Source organism: Carcharodon carcharias, chromosome 23 (assembly GCF_017639515.1).
Source record: "Carcharodon carcharias isolate sCarCar2 chromosome 23, sCarCar2.pri, whole genome shotgun sequence".
NCBI lineage: Eukaryota > Metazoa > Chordata > Chondrichthyes > Lamniformes > Lamnidae > Carcharodon > Carcharodon carcharias.
In genome coordinates, this window is record NC_054489.1 from 13,257,095 (window position 1) to 13,277,487 (window position 20,393).

The window sequence follows — 20,393 nt, forward strand, 5'->3', positions numbered from 1 at the left end:
GCACTTGAGATATTTTAATGCCTAATGTAACAATTTCTTTTTACAGGGTGGGAGACATGTTGACTATGTCACTGACCAATTAGTGAACAAACTAATTGAAGTTGTTAAGAAGAAAAATAAAGGAGGGGTTGCAGTGAAGCCATTTCAGGTAAGGTTTGTATAAAATGCAGCTGACTGTCACAGATGTCTGAAAATGGAATTTATCTTTTTGACACAATTAACAGCCTGATATGTGGATACGCAATAGAAGATGGATTTTAAATGAGAAGGAATGTAACCCCTAGTGATTTTCTGTGTGGGTATCCATTTCAAATAATGACCACTGGAGGGATCCCCTGTACTAACAAGAGTACGAACTAAAACATCTCCAGTTTCTCTCATTTCTGAAATAGAAAGTGCAGTCTTATCAAGAAAAACAGTAATGGACTTTAGTTATATTGTCAGTCTGACCCAGCCTAATGTTTGTCATCTGAATGCCTTATTTTTTAAAGAAAATTGACTTGTTGATCATAGGAAATACATTTTTATCTTTTTTTTGTAAGGGTTTCTGTATAATAGTTTGCTGTTTATGACACAACTATTATTCTCTGTTGCCTGTTTGTGTATTACTGACAGTTGTAAATTTGGATTTATGACAGATCAAGAATCACCTTTGGATCTTTGTGAACAGTTTGATTGAAAACCCAACATTTGACTCCCAGACCAAAGAGAACATGACCCTTCAAGCAAAGAACTTTGGGTCACAATGTGTGTTGTCCGAGAAGTTCATCAAAGCGGTATGTTTGGCTTTTGACTTTTTCAGTTTTGAGTAACACCCTTGACTAGATTTTTGGTGTTTCAAATGCAAGGTATGTTATATCTGAGTAATTCACAAGAATTTCATAGGATCATTGAAATTACAACATAAACCCATGACCATTTGCTTCATTGTATCTGTGCCAATATTAGTCTTTAGCTGGCTTATCCACTTTAAAACATGTTCTTTCCCTGTATCCTTTTTTGTGTTACTTTTGAAATATTTTGTCCAGTTCCCTTGAGAGTAATGGAATCACTGGCTCAGTAGTTATTGTGCTTAAACATTTTAAGTTCTAATCACAGTGAAAAGGCCTTCTAACATTCACCATCATTTAACAGTCCTCATGAATTTGTCCTTTTGGTACTGCAACTACGCTGCTGTCATAATCTTGAGAATTTGTTATGTTCATTATTTCAGCTTATTTAAGAAAATAAAACAAAAGCTGCTATGTTTGAAGAAGTTTGTCAGAACTGTTGCCTCTCATTCTTGGTATTGTTCTGCAGGTAGTGAGTGAATCCATAATGTTTTATGTATAACAATGTGCAAAGCTGTACACCCTGCTCTGACCTTATGCCTAATCTGTTCAAAATCATTTTGCCTTTTCATTGAATGCCAATGTATAAATCTCATTTACATTTTTATGGCTTTGTTTGTCTACTATCAACATCCTGGGGGGGGGGTTACCATTGACCTGAAACTGAACTGGACTAGCCATATAAGTACTGGGGCTACAAAAGCAAGTCGGAGGCTAAGAATCCTGTGGTGAGGAACTCACCTCCTGACTTCCCAAAGCCTGTCCACCATCTACAAAGTTGGAGTGTGATGGAATACTCTCCACTTGCCTGGATGAGTGCAGCTCCAACCACACTCGAGAAGCTTGACACCATCCAGGACAAAGCAGCCTGCTTGATTGACACCTCATCCACAAACATTCACTCCGTCCACTATCCCCACCCACAAATATTCACTCCCTCCACCATCGATGTGCAGTGGCAGCAATGCGTGTAATATCTACTAGATGCACTGTAAGAATTCACCAAGGATCCTTAGACAGCACCTTCCAAACCCATGACCACTACTATCTAGAAGGACAAGCAGCCACATGGGAACTCCACCACCTGGAAGTTCTCCCAAGCCACTCACCATCCTGACTTGGAAATATATTGCCATTCCTTCACTATCACTGGATCAAAATCCTGGAACTCTCTCCCTTACAGCACTGGGCGTACCTACACCACAAGGACTGGAGTGGTTCAAGAAGGCAACTCTTCACCACCTTCTGAAGAACAATTAAGGATGGGCAATAAATGCTGGCCTAGACAGCGACATCTACGTCCCACAAATACATAAAAAAAAACTCAGTTTGGCACCTACACTGGACTAGCCAGTGTGGCTACAACAGCAGGTCAGAGGCTAGGAATCCTGTGGCAATAACTCACCTCCTGACTTCCCAAAGCCTGTCCACCATCTACAAGACACAGGTCAGGTGTGTGATGGAATACTCTCCACTTGCCTGGATGGGTGCAACTCCAACATTATTCAGGAAGCTTGACACTGTCCAGGACATAGCAGCCTGCTTGATTGGCACACCATCCACAAACGTTCACTCCCTCCACCACCAAGAGTTGTGCATCTCTGTCCCTCCGGTCTTTTATAAATTTTATTATTAAGGCCCGCTTACCCTATTTTTCTCAAAGTATACTTAACACTTCTCTATATCTGTCCTGTACCCATCTACTCTGCAAAAACTTCTGTTAATGCTTTGTATTCTTTTGCCCCCTATCCTTGCTTCCTGATTACTAGGGGCAGAATTCTCCCCCCACTGCGGTGGGGGGGGGGCGGGAGTTTAAGAACAGGCAGGTGGAGGCACAAGAAAAAAAATTCCCTGACATGTCCCCTCATGTGACACTGTCCATAACTTGTAAATATGTTTTAATTACATTTTTTAAAACTTACACGAAACCTCATCCCACCCGTGGATGAGGTTTAATGCTTTTTCTAATGCCCGCCCAGGCTCCTGGCCATTGACAGGTTGGCGGGTGCACAGTTGATTCTGCTGAGCCCCCGCCTACCTGAAGATTTAAATGGGGCGGGGTGATGTCGGGAGTTCCGCCCAACATCATCCCATGTCATTTTATGCGTCAGTGAGCAGGCCCCACCCCCCCCCCGGCACATTGACCGGAAAATCCTGGCCTAGGTATGTCACTATCTGTCCTGGCAGGGGCACTGGTATGATTTTCACATTTATACCCAATTTTAGTCGCCAGTGCTTTTCCACTATTCAGAAGGCAGGTGCCTTAATACAGAATATTTTAAATAATGTTTGCTTGTGGAATGCATAATAGCATCAACGTATTGGCATTTAAGTAATAGAAGTCAAAAACACAAATGCAATTTTCTGTAATACTAGTTCCTTTTCTCTGCTATGCCCTTATTGGGGAAGTGATAAACAGAGACCAAAAACTTCCAAAGAGAAAGGAATCAGCCAAAGTTGCTTTCCTTGTAGCTACAACTTTCGATATCTATTTCATGAAGCCTACAGTGTTACTTAAGTGCTGATTTTGAATACTTATATGTTTATGATTTTTTAAAAATTGCTTTATTGCTTGGACCAGGACTATAAAAACAACTGCTTCACTGAGTATTCTTCTGTTTTTGTTGTAGGCAATTAACTGTGGTGTCGTTGAAAGCATCATGAACTGGGTTAAGTTTAAAGCTCAGAATATGCTTAATAAGAAATGCTCAGGATTAAAACAAACAAAAATCAAAGGAATTCCTAAACTGGATGATGCTAACGATGCTGGTATGAGGTCATTTCTGGCATTTGTCACTAACTAATGTTTTGGGGAAGACCAACTGTGTCGGAGTAGTAAAGTATAGGTTTTCAATTCTCATTGTTAGATTCAGCTAGCAACTGCCCATATAACAGTTTATGCATGAAGTGATCATGGAATGGTTTTCAGTTGGTGCTTTGGGTGCAGTTACAGAAGACAACAGGATAAATCCAGCCTGTGTGATTTGTGGCCTTATTTTGTTCAAGGCAATTTGGAGGGCTATGTATCAGACATGCTGGCAACTGCACCCGGTGATTTGATTTGCCTTCCTATCAAGCACTGGGAGCAGTGAGTAAAATTTATCCAGTTGGAATGGTTCTTTTGGTGACTGTTAATACGGCATTGGGGCTTTGATTTTACTGGGTTTTTGGTGAAAACTTAGCCTCATTTATTAAATTTAATGCTCTCAAACTATATTTTCATATATTGCAAGGATCTTGACATTTGGAGGAACATAAGTAACAATTAGATGTGCATTTGTTTGTACAGTTACAGATATTTGGCTGCTTTAGATAAGGCCACAATAATAGCTCAAACCTAGGGATTCATAATTCACTGGGCCATCAGCAGCAGAATTGCATTCAGCCGCTGTAACGGTCTGTAATCACATGGCCCAGCTTATCCCTCACTCTACCATGCCATCAAGCCAGGAACCAACGCTGGTTTATTGAGGCTTATTGGAAAACATGCCAGGAGAAGCATCAGACATACCTAAAAATGACGTGCCAACCTGGTGAAGTCACAACAGAACTTTCTTCTATTTATTTGTTCATGGGATGTGAGCGTAGCTTGCAAGGCCAGCATTTGTTGGCCGTTCCTCATTGTCCTTAAGAGTCAACCACTTTGCTGCTGTAGGCCTGGAGTCACATGTAGGGCAGACCAGGCCAGATTGGCTGACTTACTTCTATAAAGGACAGGTTGACACCATTCAGGACAAAATAGCTCCCTTGATTGGCATACCATCCAACACCTTAAACATTCACTCCCACCACAACCAGTGCGCAGTGGCTTCAAAATGCTCTGCAGGAACTCGCCAAGGCTCCTTCGAAAGCACCTTCCAAACCTCTGCATTCTACTCCTTAGAAGAACAGGGGCAGCTGGCATATAGGAACACCAGCACTTGAAAGTTCCTTCCTATGCCACACCATTCTGTCTTGGAAATAAATTGGCATTTGTTCACTGTCACTGGGTTAAAATCCTGGAACTCACTCCCTAGCATCACTTTGGGTGTACCTACAAAATATGGACTGAAAGGGTTCAAGAATGTGGCTCACCACCACCTTGTCAAGGGCAATTAGAGATTAACATTAAATGCTGGTCTTGCCAGTGATATCACATCACTTGAACAGGAAAAAACAATTCATTTTGGGATATAGATTGTTATGTGACCATAAAGTTGAAACTTTTTCTTTCAGGGACAAAACATTCTCATGGCTGTACCCTCATCCTGACAGAGGGAGATTCAGCCAAGACCTTGGCTGTATCCGGTCTAGGAGTAGTTGGACGAGATAGATATGGTGTGTTTCCTCTTAGAGGGAAAATTCTCAATGTACGAGAAGCTACTCACAAACAGGTAGGTTGATGTAAAGTGTAAATTGTCCTTTAGTGGTGGAATAAAATTTTTATTTTTCATGCTAAATGTTGAAAAATGCCCCAAAGCACTTCACAAAGGTAACATTTAAATGGCAAGTCTGTTAATGGAGGGGACAAGGGGTGCACAAGAGGTTGGATTTGGAGAAATCAGTGATAGGTGTCCGTAGCATCAGAAAAAGTTACTCCTCACCTAGGAAGAGGTGAGGCCAGGAAAGGATTCAATCAATAATTTTAAGTTTGAGGCATTGAGGGGACCAGGAAGCAATGTAGGTTAATGTGAACACAGGTGAAGGGCAAATGGAATGGGATTTGCCAGCAAGAGTTTTAGATGCTTAAGGAAGGTGGGAGACCAGCAGAAAAGCCTTGGAATAGTCAAGTCTGGAGGTAATAATGTTTTCAGAAGAAGGCATACTGGGGCAAGTGTAGAGATGGAAGTGAGTGAGTTTTGTGATGCAGAGGGTATGGATTTTTAAGCAATGCCTCAAGGTACCTAGGATGCTGAGTTTGTGAATAGTCTGGTCCAGCCTGAGATGATACTCAAAGGGGGGCTGGAATCAGTGCCGTGGATGCAGTTTGTGGTGAAAGCTGAGATGTTGGTTTTGGTATTTCAAAGACTGGATATTGGACAAGATATCTAATTGCGCACGGACAGTGGAGGAATAAAGCTCAGTGTTATCATTGTATATGTGGAAGCTACTCCCATATAGTTGACAACATTATGGGCACTGTAGATGAAGAGATAACTGTGTTGAAGGCTGAGGGATATTATTTTTTGATATCCATCGGCCAGGGTAGAATACTCTTGGGTCAGACAGTGCAGACTGTTTACATGGGCAGAATTCTCTGGTCGGCGAGTGGGGGGCCTATTAAGGCCATTTGAAACCTAATTAATTCAATTTATGAGCTGCCCGTCCAACCTTAAGGTTGGCGGGCAGGCGACGAGCCCAGGCATTTTTCATGAAACCTCATCCACGGGCAGGATGAGGTTTCATGAAGTGTTTTAAAATCTAATAAAAATTTATAGATTTATTCTTTGACGTGTCCCAGCTGATGTGATAGTGTCACGTTAGGGGACATGTTTTAAAAGTGTTAAGAACCTTTATTTAAAACCTTAGCACTGAAACAAATCTCCCTGAGGCACAGATGTGCCTCAGGGAGATCTCCACTCTTTTGCACACATGTGCGAAAGAGCGCAGGGAACCTCTCAGGGAATCTCCCATCCCCGCCCGCACAGGGAGCGCTCAGCGCTTCCAGGCAAGCGTCACACTGGGTGGGCTTAATTGGCCCGCCCATGTAAAATGGCAGCGCATCCCCAATCAGGTTCACGTCTGCCCCCGCACAACCCCCCCAATGGGGGAAATTCTGGCCCATGTTACTTTTGTGTCTAAATTTAAACTTGAGAAGCTTGACCCTATTGTGCATTCCTGAAAGTTGTGCTTTTGCATGGAGTGGTCTTGATAATTATGCCAGAATGTGCATTGTTTCCCATCAATAAACCTGGGCAGGTAGTGAGAGTGGACTAGTTGACATACAACATTGCTTGTTGCTCTACAGAAATCAATGTTAGCTCCTTCTTTAATTCCTTCTAAACCCTCTTCCTTCTTAGCCTAGAGTCCCTGAGGAGAGCTGTAGCATCCTGAAAGAGCTTTTCTAGCTGATTCTGGGATCTAATTATTCCAGCATTCATTTAGAACCAAAATATGGATATGGATTGAACTGCATTCATGTCATCAAGTTCCCTGAGCTTGGACATTTAATGCACTATATAAATGCAAGTTGCTTGTTGCTGTCTTGGTGGATAGTTAATGAGAGGTGGACCACTCCTTGCATTGCAGTGCTAGTTCATTTTTAAAATCTTGCAATACCTGTGATACAAAGGGTCATGTTTGTAACATTTTTAAATTCTTTCTTTATGTTTTTAAAATTCTGCAGCTCCCTGAGGCAGCTCTGTGCACCCGCACACTTGCGTAAACTTCTGTGCTCACCCTTCTCTCGCGCTCACCCCCCACCCCACAGCACTCAGTGTTGCAGGATGCAATTCACGCTGGCTGGCCGATAATTGGACAGCCAGCATGAAATTGCAGCCAGTGCGTAAAAATCCTGCCCAATATGTAACTGGCATTTATGTATTGCAGGAGTGTCCAACCTTTTCACGTGAGGGGCCACATTTCAAGGTGATACACCTTGAAAGGAGTAATTTGACAAGGAAGTATTGAATGAACGGCATGGTACTAGGAAGTTCTGAGGAACAAAGGGACCTTGGCGTGAGTGTCCATAGATCTCTGAAGGCAGAGGGGCATGTTAGTGGGGTGGTGAAAAAGGCATATGAAGACACTTGCCTTTATCAATCGAGGCATAGATTACAAAAGTAGGGAGGTCATGTTGGAGTTGTATAGAACCTTGGTGAGGCCACAGCTGGAGTACAGTGTGCAGTTCTGGTCGCCACATTATAGCAAGGGTGTGATTGCACTGGAGGGGGTGCAGAGGAGATTCACCAGGATGTTGCCTGGGATGAAACTTTTAAGTTATGAAGAGAGGTTGGATAGACTTGGGTTGTTTCTGTTGGAGCAGAGAAGACTGAGGGGTGACCTGATCGAGATGTACAAGATTATGAGGGGCATGGACAGGGTGGATAGGGAGCAGCTATTCCCCTTAGTTGAAGGGTCAGTCACAAGTGGGCATAAGTTCAAGGTGAGGGCAGGAGGTTTAGCGGGGATGTGAGGAAAAACTTTTTTACCCAGAGGGTGGTGATGGTCTGGAATGCACTGCCTGGGAGGGTGGTGGAGGCGGGTTGCCTCACATCCTTTAAAAAGTATCTGGATGAGCACTTGGCATGTCATAACATTCAAGGCTGTGGCCAAGTGCTGGTAAATGGGATTAGGTAGGTAGGCCTGGTGTTTCTCACATGTCGGTGCAGACTTGATGGGCCGAAGGGCTTCTTCTGCACTGTGATTCAATTTTCTTTTCACTCAAGGGGCAAATGAGCAAATTTCAGAAAGATGGGCCTGAATCTTCCGATTGGTGTGTGGGGGTGGGCCCCGCTCACCGACACATAAAATGACACGCGGTGACACCAGGACATACGCTCGATGTCACTGCACGTCATCACAATTGAGACCAATGACGGGGCAGTTAAACCAATTAAAGGCCCTGCCCGTCCAACCTTAAGGCTGGAGCCCCAGCAGGCTTCTGAAAAAACATGAAACCTCATCCACCAGCAGGATGAGGTTTCATGTGTTTTTAAAAAGTTTAATAAAGTTTTTGTGATATTTAGTAATATGTCCCATCTTGTGTGACCTTGTCACATGAGGGGGACATGTTAATAATTTTTAATTTTCTATTTTTAAAGTTTCAAACACTGTCAGCGCTCTCCCTGAGGCAGAACTTAGTCTCAGGGAGATGTGTGCGAAAGAGCGCACTCTCACAGTTGGGAACACCTCCCACAGGAAGCGCATAGCAATTCCCGCTGGGCAGGCCTTAATTGGCCCGCCCACTTAAAATGGCAGCAGCGATCGGCTGCCCACCCGCCTATCAAGGGCAAAATTCTGCCCGTCATTGCTCCCCCAATCATAGGCTGTTTATCTCCCAAGTGAGCCTATTAACAGCAGACGTGGGAGAGAAATAGCCTATGATTGGAGAGCAGCCCCTTGTAGATCTGTCACTTCCACAGTGAGTCCATAGGCTGGGTAGAGAGACACGGCAGTCCAGATTCTGGCCCATGGACCACAGGTTGGACAACCCTGATGTAGTGCATTTCCACGTTTTTAAGTTGCCACAGAGTGCTTTTCAACTAATATATTATTAGACGATTCACTAAGGTAGTTCTGATGGTTGCTGTGCTTGTTGGACTGTCCTCACTATAAATGTAAAGCAGCATCATGTTCTTCTGCGGTAACATCTTTTTCTAAAACGAGAATATGCAGTGCTCTGTTCTCCTCTGTTTCTTCCCACACTTCTGTGCTTTCTGCAGTGAGGATGTGTCCCCAGCACTCAGGCCACCAATAGCTCTGCTTTGATTAACCACAATGGGTCAGATCAGGAAGGGGAGTGCTGCCCAATCTGAGTAGGACTTCAGCAAATGAACAATTCTGTTCATTGAAGATTTCAATGGATAATACAATGGGTTGCTACTTTAGTAAGCAATCAGAAACATTTGGGTTGCATATCAATGGTATTTTTGTTTTTGCAGATTATGGAAAATGCTGAGATCAACAATGTGATAAAAATCATTGGTCTTCAGTACAAGAAGAATTATGATGATGAGGAATCTCTGAGGACACTCCGTTATGGAAAACTGATGATTATGACAGATCAGGTTGGTATAATTGACTTGTAGTGTTGAAAAAATAGTTCATCTTTTCTAGCAGTTTGTAACAGTTCAGGCCCTGAATATCCAGGCTGTCACACATGAATTTGCAGCAACACTGCAAATCACCCTCTCCTCCCTATGCCATCTCTCCCAACTCCCCCCTCCAGCCTCGGCCACACCAACCCCACAAAAAGTTGTAACCTATTCAAATTGTACTCTATTGCTAGTGAATGCCAGTAGGTAAACAAGATATAAATTGCTAATAAAAACAAAGTGCTGGAAATACTCAGTGGCTCTGGCAGCATCTGTGGAGAGAGAAATAGAGTTAACATTTTCAGTCAAATATGACCCTTCAGTCCTGAAGAATTCAGTTCAGAAGCTGAGTATTTCCAGCACTTTCTGTTTTCATTTCACATTTCCAGCATCCACAGTATTTTGCATTTATTTTATGGTAAAAAATGCTGTACCTGCTGACGGTTATCTTATAATTCAGTATGTTATTAAGTGAATCGTAGGAAAATTTATTTACAGTACTAACAGCTTGAGCAATTTTGATATGTATGGCAGCAGTTATGAAGACAAGTGGAATATGATAAATTAATTCTGTGGATAATACAAAGTGGAATCTATTTGAGATCTTATTTATAAAATTCTTTCTGTCCTAATGCATTCCATTATGCGGGCTTGTGGAAAATATTCCATGTGAATCCTAATTCTACTGAATTATTCTTTTGCAGGATCAAGATGGTTCACACATCAAGGGCTTGTTGATCAATTTCATTCATCACAACTGGCCTTCACTGCTCAGGCATAACTTTATTGAGGAGTTTATTACTCCAATTGTGAAGGTTTGTTCATATATTTTTGAATAGTATTAAATGAAATAATAATTGTGGAAAGGTCCATCATGTAAAAGATGAATAATCAGACTTAATTTTATGTTAAAACTACTTTAGTGCTCTGTGAACTAATGCAGCAGAAGCAGACGATAGCCTATGTAAACTCAGAATGTGGTTTTTCCAGGTGTCAAAAAACAAGCAGGAACTGGCGTTTTACAGTATCCCTGAATTTGAAGAATGGAAAACTAACACAGACAACAGCAAAACTTGGAGAATAAAGTACTACAAAGGTCTGTTTAAAAACCCTGTGTGATGGTACTCTTAACTCTAAGAACCTATTTTAATTTATTATAAAAGTTTTCTCTGCTAGCTAAAAAAAGCATGTTTAGCATCACTTCGTTTTTCTTGTAAATGGATCAGATTAGAATCTGCTCTTCATTCTTGTAGGACTGCTTTCTGACTCCGTTAAAATAAAATTTGCAGTTTTCTTTTCCCTTTGCCTGTATCTTATATTATTTTTGATTGACAGGTGAACAGTTTGAATTTCCACTCTTAACTGTCCAGAAGTGTCTCACATGACTTTCCTTGTGATATTCTAGTTCTGTGTATTCATGTACTTGGTTTAACATCTAACCATTGAATTTAAATCATCTAGGTTTGGGTACGAGCACTGCTAAGGAGGCTAAGGAATATTTTGCTGAAATGCAGAAGCATCGAATCCCCTTTAAATATGGCGGACCAGAAGATGATGCTGCGATCACCCTGGTGAGAACTGAATGCTACAATGTGTTGTCAAAATCAGAGTTTTGTTACCTAAGTTGCTTCAATTAATAATCCTTTTAATTCTTCAGGCATTCAGTCGGAAAAAAATCGATGAACGTAAAGAATGGCTGACTAACTTCATGGTTGACAGGAGACAGAGAAAAATACATGGATTACCAGATGTATTGTATCAAAATTCATTTACCATAAATCACAACGCATTTCTTTGAAGTAGTAATGTTATAAACTAGCATTCTGAATATGCCACATGGAAGCTGAATAATATAATTTGTGTATTGACAAAACTACCAAGTATGTAAACCCTTGGCTATTATGAAGGACAAATTTCCAATTGGCATTATCAAATTGTGTGTTGAGGAGCAGGGTATAGCCTGCTCTACTGTAAGAATATTCCAGAAGATACTTGCATAAACTGATTTTTTACATTTTTACAGCAATACTTGTATGGGAAAGAAACAAAACATTTGACATACAATGATTTCATCAACAAGGAACTGGTGCTCTTCTCAAACTCTGACAATGAGAGGTCAATTCCTTCAATTGTGGATGGTGAGTCTTAGCTGTAATAAATGCATTGTTTTATTTGTTAGTCTATAGCATAACCTTAATTCTCTAACTAGATGTTTTAAACATTTAACATTGCCTAAAGATTGATTAATTATCACTCTTCCTTACTTGTGAATGTGCCTGGTCTTCATGATAAATTGTAGATAGCAAACAGGCTAAAAGTTGGCTGCTTTACTTCATCTTTTGTACATTTTGTTATTTAATTGGATATGTAGTTTGTTGCTAATCAATACTGCAACAGAGTAGCCATTCAGCCCATCATGCCTGTACCAACCCTTTGGCATACTCCTGCTCCTAGTTCTTATGTTCTTTCATTCAGCCCTTTGAGCCCACTCAGCCATTCAATGAGATCTTGGCTAATCTATTTCAATGCCATTTTCCTGCACTATCCCTGTATCCCTTTTATGATTTTAATATGTAGAGATCTATTGATCTCAGTCTTGAATACACTCAACGACTGAGCCTCCACAGCCCTCTGGGGCAGAGAATTCCAAAAATTCACCACCCTCTGAGTGAAGAGCTATCCAACTAACCCTGTTCTGCTCTATCCATGTAGCTTTGCAAATTTTCCTTTTCAGGTATGTATACGATTCACTTTTGAAAGTTACCATTGAATTTGCTTCCTCCACCCTTTCAGGCAGTGCATTTCAGACTATTAACAAGCTGTTTCATTAAAAGTTTCTCATCTCCCCTCTGATTCTTGTTCCAGTTATCTTGAATTGCTATCCTCGTTATTGACCCTCCAGCCACTGTCCCTATACATTCAATGAAAATACTTCATAATTTTGACCACCTCTATCAAATTTCTGCAAAGTCTTCTCTGCTCTAAGTCAAACAAATCTCAGCTTTTCTAGTCTTTCCATTGAAGTTGCCCATCCTTGACACCATTGTAATAAATTTCCTCTGCACCTTCTCTTTCTTGCACTATGTTGTCCAAAATTGGACACAGTATTCCAGCTGAGGCATCACCAATTATTTATAATGCTATAGCATATGATAGAAATGATGCAACAAAATCCAAACTTTCTAATATCCTGAAAAAAACCTGGGGCATGTGGATAAATGATATCCTTTAGTTCTTCTCTTAAATGAGTTTCATGAATATAGGTTAATAGGAACAGAGATGGGATTTTATAAGTTGTATGTGAATGTAAATGAGAAGGTGGTCAGTTTGACTAAAATATGTGTCCAGCCATTTAAGTTCAGATTTTCTGATATGACATTTCTTGGTAGATGTGTTTAAATATACCGTGCATTGTTCTACTGAGCCATGTCACCTTAGAAATACGCCTCTAGCTTCTGCTGGATTTGCTAATCTCCATCAGGATGGCAGTAGATATCAAAGTTCGAATTTCACTTTGAGGGTGTACTGTAGTTTGGAATATTTGACTTAACATTTCTTTCATTCAACATATTCATTAATCAAGGACTGAAACCTGGTCAGCGCAAGGTTCTATTCACCTGTTTTAAGCGAAATGATAAACGTGAAGTCAAAGTTGCCCAATTGGCTGGTTCTGTTGCTGAGATTTCAGCCTATCATCATGGTGAGGTAAGACTTTATTGGTTAACTGCTATTAATTTTTCTCTTCATATATTTAAAATATTTAGCTTGGAAACTATTAATGATAATTGCAGAATTCATGCTTAAGTGAATTTTGTGGCATATATCAAATTCCTCTTGGGGAAGGGACAAAGCTTTTAGTTACAAACGTGAATTTTCAGTACAGTACTTGTGATGGGTGGTTTATTAATTTTTTTCTGTAATTGATAATCAGCGGTAGCCCTGCATTATGAAGCTGAAACACAATTTTTTTTAAACTGATATTAACCAATGTTGCTCACAATGAGTTATGGTATTTAAGAGCAGTGAGCTATGCGAAGTCATCTACTCTGAGAGTCTGGAATCTCTCAATATTCAGATCAAGGATTAGCAGCTTCATAGCAAAGGGCCCAATAGAATGGGCCTCGAACTGCCTGTGGCCTCTTTGAAACCATCAGATTCCACTGTATTTCTGTCTGGAAGCCTCTCCACCCCGCCCCATCTTCAAGTACCACAACCATAGACCTACCTTTCAGTGCCCTATTGATAATTCAGCACTGTATCATTGCTGGACTAGCAACTTGGATGTCATTAATGCAAATGCCATTTGGAAGGTTATTAAATTGAATCACAAAAAATTACTATTATTGTCAAAACATTGAATAAAGGAGGGTGCCCTCTCTGCACATAATTGCAGTCATGCACGAGGATCCCCCTAATATCATTGTGCAAGTATCGTTGGCTGAAGAACTGCAGCAGTTCAAGAGAAAGCACATCACCTTCTCTTGACAACTCAGTGTGAATAAATGTGACCATGGCAGCATTGCCTACAATCTTGAACTAAATAAAGAGCTTACTGACTAATAGGTATTAATAATTTCTATAAACACAAATTACTCTAAATGCTCAACAGGTTATTTTGTAATTTTTGTATTTTAAAAAAATCACTTGTGTTAAAAATGGCTCAGAACGTAATTTGCAAATGAATTTTCAACAACAATAAAGAGGGAAGTGACTAAGATTAATTCTCAGTAAACAGTTTTTTTTTCTCAGTTGGTGAAGAGACCACAATAACTGGGGATATGTAGGGGGTTCATCAAAATACAACATTTCCCAATGTCAAGTTTGGTCAAAATTAAACTTTGAGAATTGAATCTCTACTTTCAACATTTTTTGGAAAAAAACAAATAATACATTGAAATCCTCAAAAGGAGGGATTTACTTTTCTACAATTAAGTCATTATGATGCACAGGTGCATGCTGGTAATTATGGTAACATTCACATGCTTAGAAGATCCAGCCTAGGATAATAATGGTGAACAGTTGTTATGTGGTTAATAAAAAAAATCCAGCTGAACTCCAAACTTGGCTGATGCCTTGAAGTAAAAGCTTAAATGGGGGTATTGAGATTCAAAAGACAATTCGGTGGATAACTTGGATCATATCATGAAATATATGATTGTAAAACTTTATTTGTTTGAACATTTCAATCACTGATGAATAAATGTGATTTCAGAAAGCATTTTTAATTAATTTGATTGGTTTACCAATAAATTTTAACATTAAAAGGCATGACAAAGGCATATGGGACACTTGCCTTTATCAATTGATGCAGAGATTACAAAAGTAGGGAGGTCATGTTGGAGTTGTATGGAACCTTGGTGAGGCCACAGCTGGAGTACTGTGTGCAGTTCTGGTCGCCACATTATAGGAAGGATGTGATTGCACTGGAGGGGGTGCAGAGGAGATTCACCAGGATGTTGCCTGGGATGAAACATTTAAGTTATGAAGAGAGGTTGGGTAAACTTGGGTTGTTTTCGTTGGAGCAGAAAAGACTGAGGGGCAACCTGATGGAGGTGTACAAGATTATGAGGGGCATGGACAGGGTGGATAGGGAGCAGCTGTTCCCCTTAGTTGAAGGGTCAGTCACGAGGGGACATAAGTTGAAGGTGAGGGGCAGGAGGTTTAGGGGGGATGTGAGGAAAGATTTTTTTACCCAGAGGGTGGTGACGGTCTGGAATGCACTGCCTGGGAGGGTGGTGGAGGCAGGTTGCCTCACATCCTTTAAAAAGTACCTGGATGAGCACTTGGCACATAATCACACAGTGCAGAAGAGGCCCTTCAGCCCATCGAGCCTGCACCGTCAACATTCAAGGTTATGGGCCAAGTGCTGGTAAATGGGATTAGTTAGGTAGGTCAGGTGTTTCTCACTTGTCTTCTGCACTGTGTGATTCTGTGATTAAAACATTTCTGTTTTCCCATAGGGTTTCTATTATAAATATTGGCCTTGCAAAGTCCTCCTTGCTAACCTCTGGGGGCAAGTGCCAAAATTGGGAGAACTGTCTCACAGACTAGTCGAACAACAGCCTGATATAGTCATCCTCATGGAATCATGGGGAGGATCTTCTGGTTGGCGAGTGGGGGCAGGGCCCGCTCGCTGATGTGGGATGGCGTTGGGTGGAACTCCTTAATTGGCCCGCCCTTGTATAATGGTGGCGTCCCCCCAATTGGGGGCACTGATCGGAGGTGTGCCTGCCTGATCCTGTGTTCTCTCTCTCTCCCCACCCCGCCCAAACAGGGCATTATGGGGGAATTTTCCCACAATGCCCCAGGCACCACCATCAGCATCCCTGGGTATGTCCTGGCCCACTGGTAGGACAGACCCAGCAGAGGTCGTATACAGCACAGTCGTATACAGGCGGGAGGGAGTTGCCCTGGGAGTCCTCAACATGGATTCCAGATCCCAAGTCTAATACATCAGATCAGACCTGGGCAAGGAAACCTCCTGCTGATCACCACATACCCCCCTCCCTCAGCTGATGAATCAGCGCTCCTCCATGTTGAACATCACTTGGAGGAAGCACTGAGGGTGGCAAGGGCACAGAATGTACTCTGGGCGGGGGGCTTCAATGTCCATCACCAAGAATGGCTCGGTAGCATCACTACTGTCCGAGCTGGCTGAGCCCTAAAGGATATAGCCGCTAGACTGGGTCTGCAGTGGGTGTTGAGGGAATGAACAAGAGGGAAAAACATACTTGACCTCATCCTCATGAACCTGCCTGCCATAGATGCATCGGTCCAAGACAGTGCCAGTAGGATTGACCATTGCACAGTCGTTGTGGAGACGAAGTCCTGCCTTCACACTGAGGATACCCTTCATCATGTTATGGCACTACCACCGTGCTAAATGGGATAGATTGCAAATAGATCTGGCAACTCGAGACTGGGCATCCATGAGGTGCTGTGGGCCATTAGCAGCAGCAGAATTATGCACAAACACAATTTGTAACCTCGTGGCTCCACTCTGCCATTACCATCAAGCCAGGGGATCAACCCTGGTTCAACGAAGAGTGCAGGAGGGTATGCTGGGAGCAGCACCAGGCATACCTAAAAATGAGCTTTCAACCTGGTGAAGCTATAAATGCATGCCAACAGCATAAGCAGCAAGTGATAGATGGAGCTAAGCGATCCCACAATCAACGGATCAGATCTAAGCTCTGTAGTCCTGCCATATTCAGTCGTGAATGGTGTTGGACAATTAAACAACTCACTGGAGGAGGAGGCTCCACAACTATCTCCATCCTTACTGATGGAGGAGCCCAACACATCAGTGCAAATGGTAAGGCTGAAGCATTTCCTACAATCTTCAGCCAGAAGTGACGAGTGGATGATCCATCTTGGCCTCCACTGGAGGTTCCCAGCATCACAGATGCCAGTGTTAGCCAATTCAGTTCACTCCACGTGATGTCAAGAAACAGCTGAAGGCACTGGATAGTGCAAAGGCTATGGGTCCTGACAGTATTCCGGCAATAGTACTGAAGACCTGTGCTCCAGAACTTGCCGTGTCCCTAGCCAAGCTGTTCCAGTACAGTTACAACACCAGCATCTACCCGGCTATGTGGAAAATTGCCCAGCTGTGTCCTGTACACAAAAAGCAGGAGAAATCCAACCCAGCCAATTACTACCCCATCAGTCTATTCTCAATTATCAGTAAAATAATGAAGAGGTTATCAACGGTGCTATCAAGTGGCTCCTGCTTAGCAATAACCTGCTCACTCACACCCAGTTTGGGTTTCGCCAGGGCCACTCGGCTCCTGACCTCATCACAACCTTGGTTCAAACATGGACAAAAGAGCTGAACTTTGGAGGTGAGGTGAGAGTGACAGCCTTTGACATCAAGGACGCATTTGACCAAGCGTGGCATCAAGGAGCCCCAACAAAACTGGAGTCAATGGGAATCAGGGGGGAAACTCCACTGGCTAGAGTCGTACCTAGCACAAAGGACGATGGTTGTGGCTGTTGGAGGTCAGTCATCTCAGCTCCAGGACATCAATGCAGATGGGGCAGTAATTGGCCGGGTTGGATTTGTCCTGCTTTTTGTGTACAGGACACAGCTGGCAATTTTCCACATAGCCGGGTGGTTGCTAGAATACCCTGTTCCTCAGGTTAGTGTCCTCAGCACAACTATCTTCAGCTGCTTCATTAATGCCTTCTTTCCATCATAAAGTCAGAAGTGAGGATGTTCCCTGATGATTGCACAATGCTTAGCGCCATTCTTGACTCCTCAGATACTGAAGCACGCCGTGTCCAAATGCACCAAGACGTGGACAATATCCAGGTTTGGGCTGACAAGTGGCAAGTAACATTCGTGCCACACAAGTACCAGGCAATGAAAATCTCCAACAAGAGAGAATCTAACCATTGGCCTTGACGTTCAATGGCATTACCATCACTGAATCCCCCACTTTCAACATCCTGGGGGGTTACCATTGACCAGAAACTGAAGTGGACTAGCCATATAAATACTGTGGCTACAAAAGCAGGTCAGAGGCTCGGAATCTTGCGACGAGTAACTCACCTCCTGACTCCCCCAAGCCTGTCCACCATCTACAAGACACAAGTCAGGAGTGATGGAATAATCCCCGCTTGCCTGGATGAGTGCAGCTCCCACAACACTCAAGAAGCTTGACACCATCCAGAACAAAGCAGCCCACTTGATTGGCACCACATCTACAAACATTCACTCCCTCCACCACTGATGCACAGTAGCAGCAGTGTGTACCATTTACAAGATGAACTGCAGGAATTCACCAAGGCTTCTTAGACAGCACCTTCCAAACCCAAGAGCATCATCTAGAAGGACAAGGGCAGCAGATAGATGGGAACACAACCATCTGGAAGTTCCCCTCCAAACCACTGGCCATCCTGATTTGGAAATATATCACCATTCCTTTACTGTCGCTGGTTCAAAATCCTGGAACTCACTTCCTAACAGCACTGTGGGTGTACCTACACCACAGGGACTGCCGCGGTTTGAGAAGGCAGCTTACTACCACTTTCTCAAGGGCAACTAGGGATGGGCAATAAATGCTGGCCCAGCCAGGAAGCCCACATCCCATGAATGAATGAATAAAAATAATTGCACAAAATGTGAGAATAGGATGTGCTGTACACAATTACTTCATTCACTTCAGCAGGACCAGAAGACCCCACCGGCAGGAGGGGTTGGAAAATTCCGTCCATTGAAATTGTTACACTTTAATTGAATTATGAAGTTGGAAGTGTAGCTCCATCACCAATTATTAAAGTATGTCTACTTGGTCTTCAATTATCTGAATTGTAGATTTGTTTTTGGAAGAGATGTGAAATCTGTGTGTCCTAAAATTTAGGACTACTAAAACATCGCCCATAATTATTGTTTGTCACCTGATAAAATGTAAGTAGATAGCATTGTAGCATAAATGGAGCACTCTGGTAGCATAAAGAATTCCTGATTTTACTTTAACGAATGAACATCCATCAAATCATTTGCTACATTGAAGCTCTAATGCATTCTGTTAACTACTGCTTTAACTGATGTTTTCAGGGATCTCTTATGATGACAATTGTTGGATTAGCTCAGAACTTTGTGGGCAGCAATAATATCAATCTTCTGCAGCCACTTGGTCAATTTGGTACAAGGCTTAATGGAGGTAAAGATGCAGCAAGTCCTCGATACATTTTCACTATGCTCAGGTGGGTGCCATTACAACGCTTAAGCTATAATTGGTAGCAGCTAGAAATTGTTTTGGAGGGATTTATTTTACTGACCCATTTTGCAGGCTACTTTTAAAGAAAGACTTTAAAAATTATTTATTAGTGATCAACTTCGTTTTTGTCAACCACTAAAATGATATTTCCAGATTTCATTGTTCTTCTGCTTCCCAACGCTCATGCTGGCTAAGTTGTACTGTAAATTGTTATTAGATGAATGTTGAATGTATTTTGTGGTTTTCTTTGAATGAAACCAGATCTCCTCATCTTAGTGTCCTGAAATGCTTTTTTTTTGAGATGTCTGAGCCGCAAGTTCGGAACAGACGGGAATTATTTAAGCTACCAAGTTTTTATTTGTTCCAGTTGTTACTTATTGCAGGTAAGGAATTGACCTCTGAAATTTAAACCATATCACCAAGTTTTAATTTGAGGACACCTGGACTAGTACAATTATCTTTTCTAACGAATAAGAGTATACCATGTTGGAAGATTTCTTTTTTTCGGAAATGTTTGATCTGATTCTTGATGAGTGAAGATTTTATGGTTAATAAATACTACTGGTACAGTGACTCAATGGATTTGACATTTATTTGGAGAGAACTGAATGTCAGTATGGAGTCATGAGCTACATCCCTTCTGGATCAGTGCAGTCTCACCACTGGCAGGAATATGGGGTTTGACCAAGGATTAGGGAGACATCTCAGGACCATGAGCCTAGCAGCTGAATAATGGTGCAAACAGGATACCAAGGGAACCTTGCAAACAGATGATAGATTTCTAGGGTGAAAGGAGGAGAAAGGGCACGATCTTTTTACACCTTGTGACTACAGCCTGAAAATGGACAATGATGAAAAGACAGAAATTGATTGCAGAGAGCGTGGGAAAATTTGTGATTTTCTGATTTTTTGAGTCGGGGCACTGAAATATAAATGTGGTTCTGAGATAGATTTTTAAGGAATTATGTTGGAAGCCTGATTTTTTTTAACGTTTATAGGTTCTAGTTTTTATAGAAGTTAGTACACTCATACTACAATCGAACTAAAGGTCCTGCTTTTGGAACTTTGAGAAAGCCTCAATATTTATGAAGAACTACAAGCCC

General features: G+C 41.9%; 1 protein-coding gene across 2 annotated transcripts in view; it reads left to right on the forward strand.

Annotated features, from left to right (window-relative positions):
* top2a (DNA topoisomerase II alpha) overlaps positions 1-20,393 on the forward strand; it is a 55,858-nt gene that overhangs the window by 9,569 nt on the left and 25,896 nt on the right. For both annotated transcript variants that reach the window (XM_041173432.1, XM_041173433.1), the window contains exons 9-20: positions 47-148; positions 639-776; positions 3,461-3,599; positions 5,046-5,203; positions 9,413-9,538; positions 10,270-10,380; positions 10,556-10,661; positions 11,027-11,136; positions 11,223-11,315; positions 11,589-11,703; positions 13,149-13,270; positions 19,128-19,276. In XM_041173432.1, the coding sequence (XP_041029366.1) occupies positions 47-148; positions 639-776; positions 3,461-3,599; positions 5,046-5,203; positions 9,413-9,538; positions 10,270-10,380; positions 10,556-10,661; positions 11,027-11,136; positions 11,223-11,315; positions 11,589-11,703; positions 13,149-13,270; positions 19,128-19,276 (1,469 nt within the window). The remainder of the gene's footprint in view (positions 1-46; positions 149-638; positions 777-3,460; positions 3,600-5,045; positions 5,204-9,412; positions 9,539-10,269; positions 10,381-10,555; positions 10,662-11,026; positions 11,137-11,222; positions 11,316-11,588; positions 11,704-13,148; positions 13,271-19,127; positions 19,277-20,393) is intronic.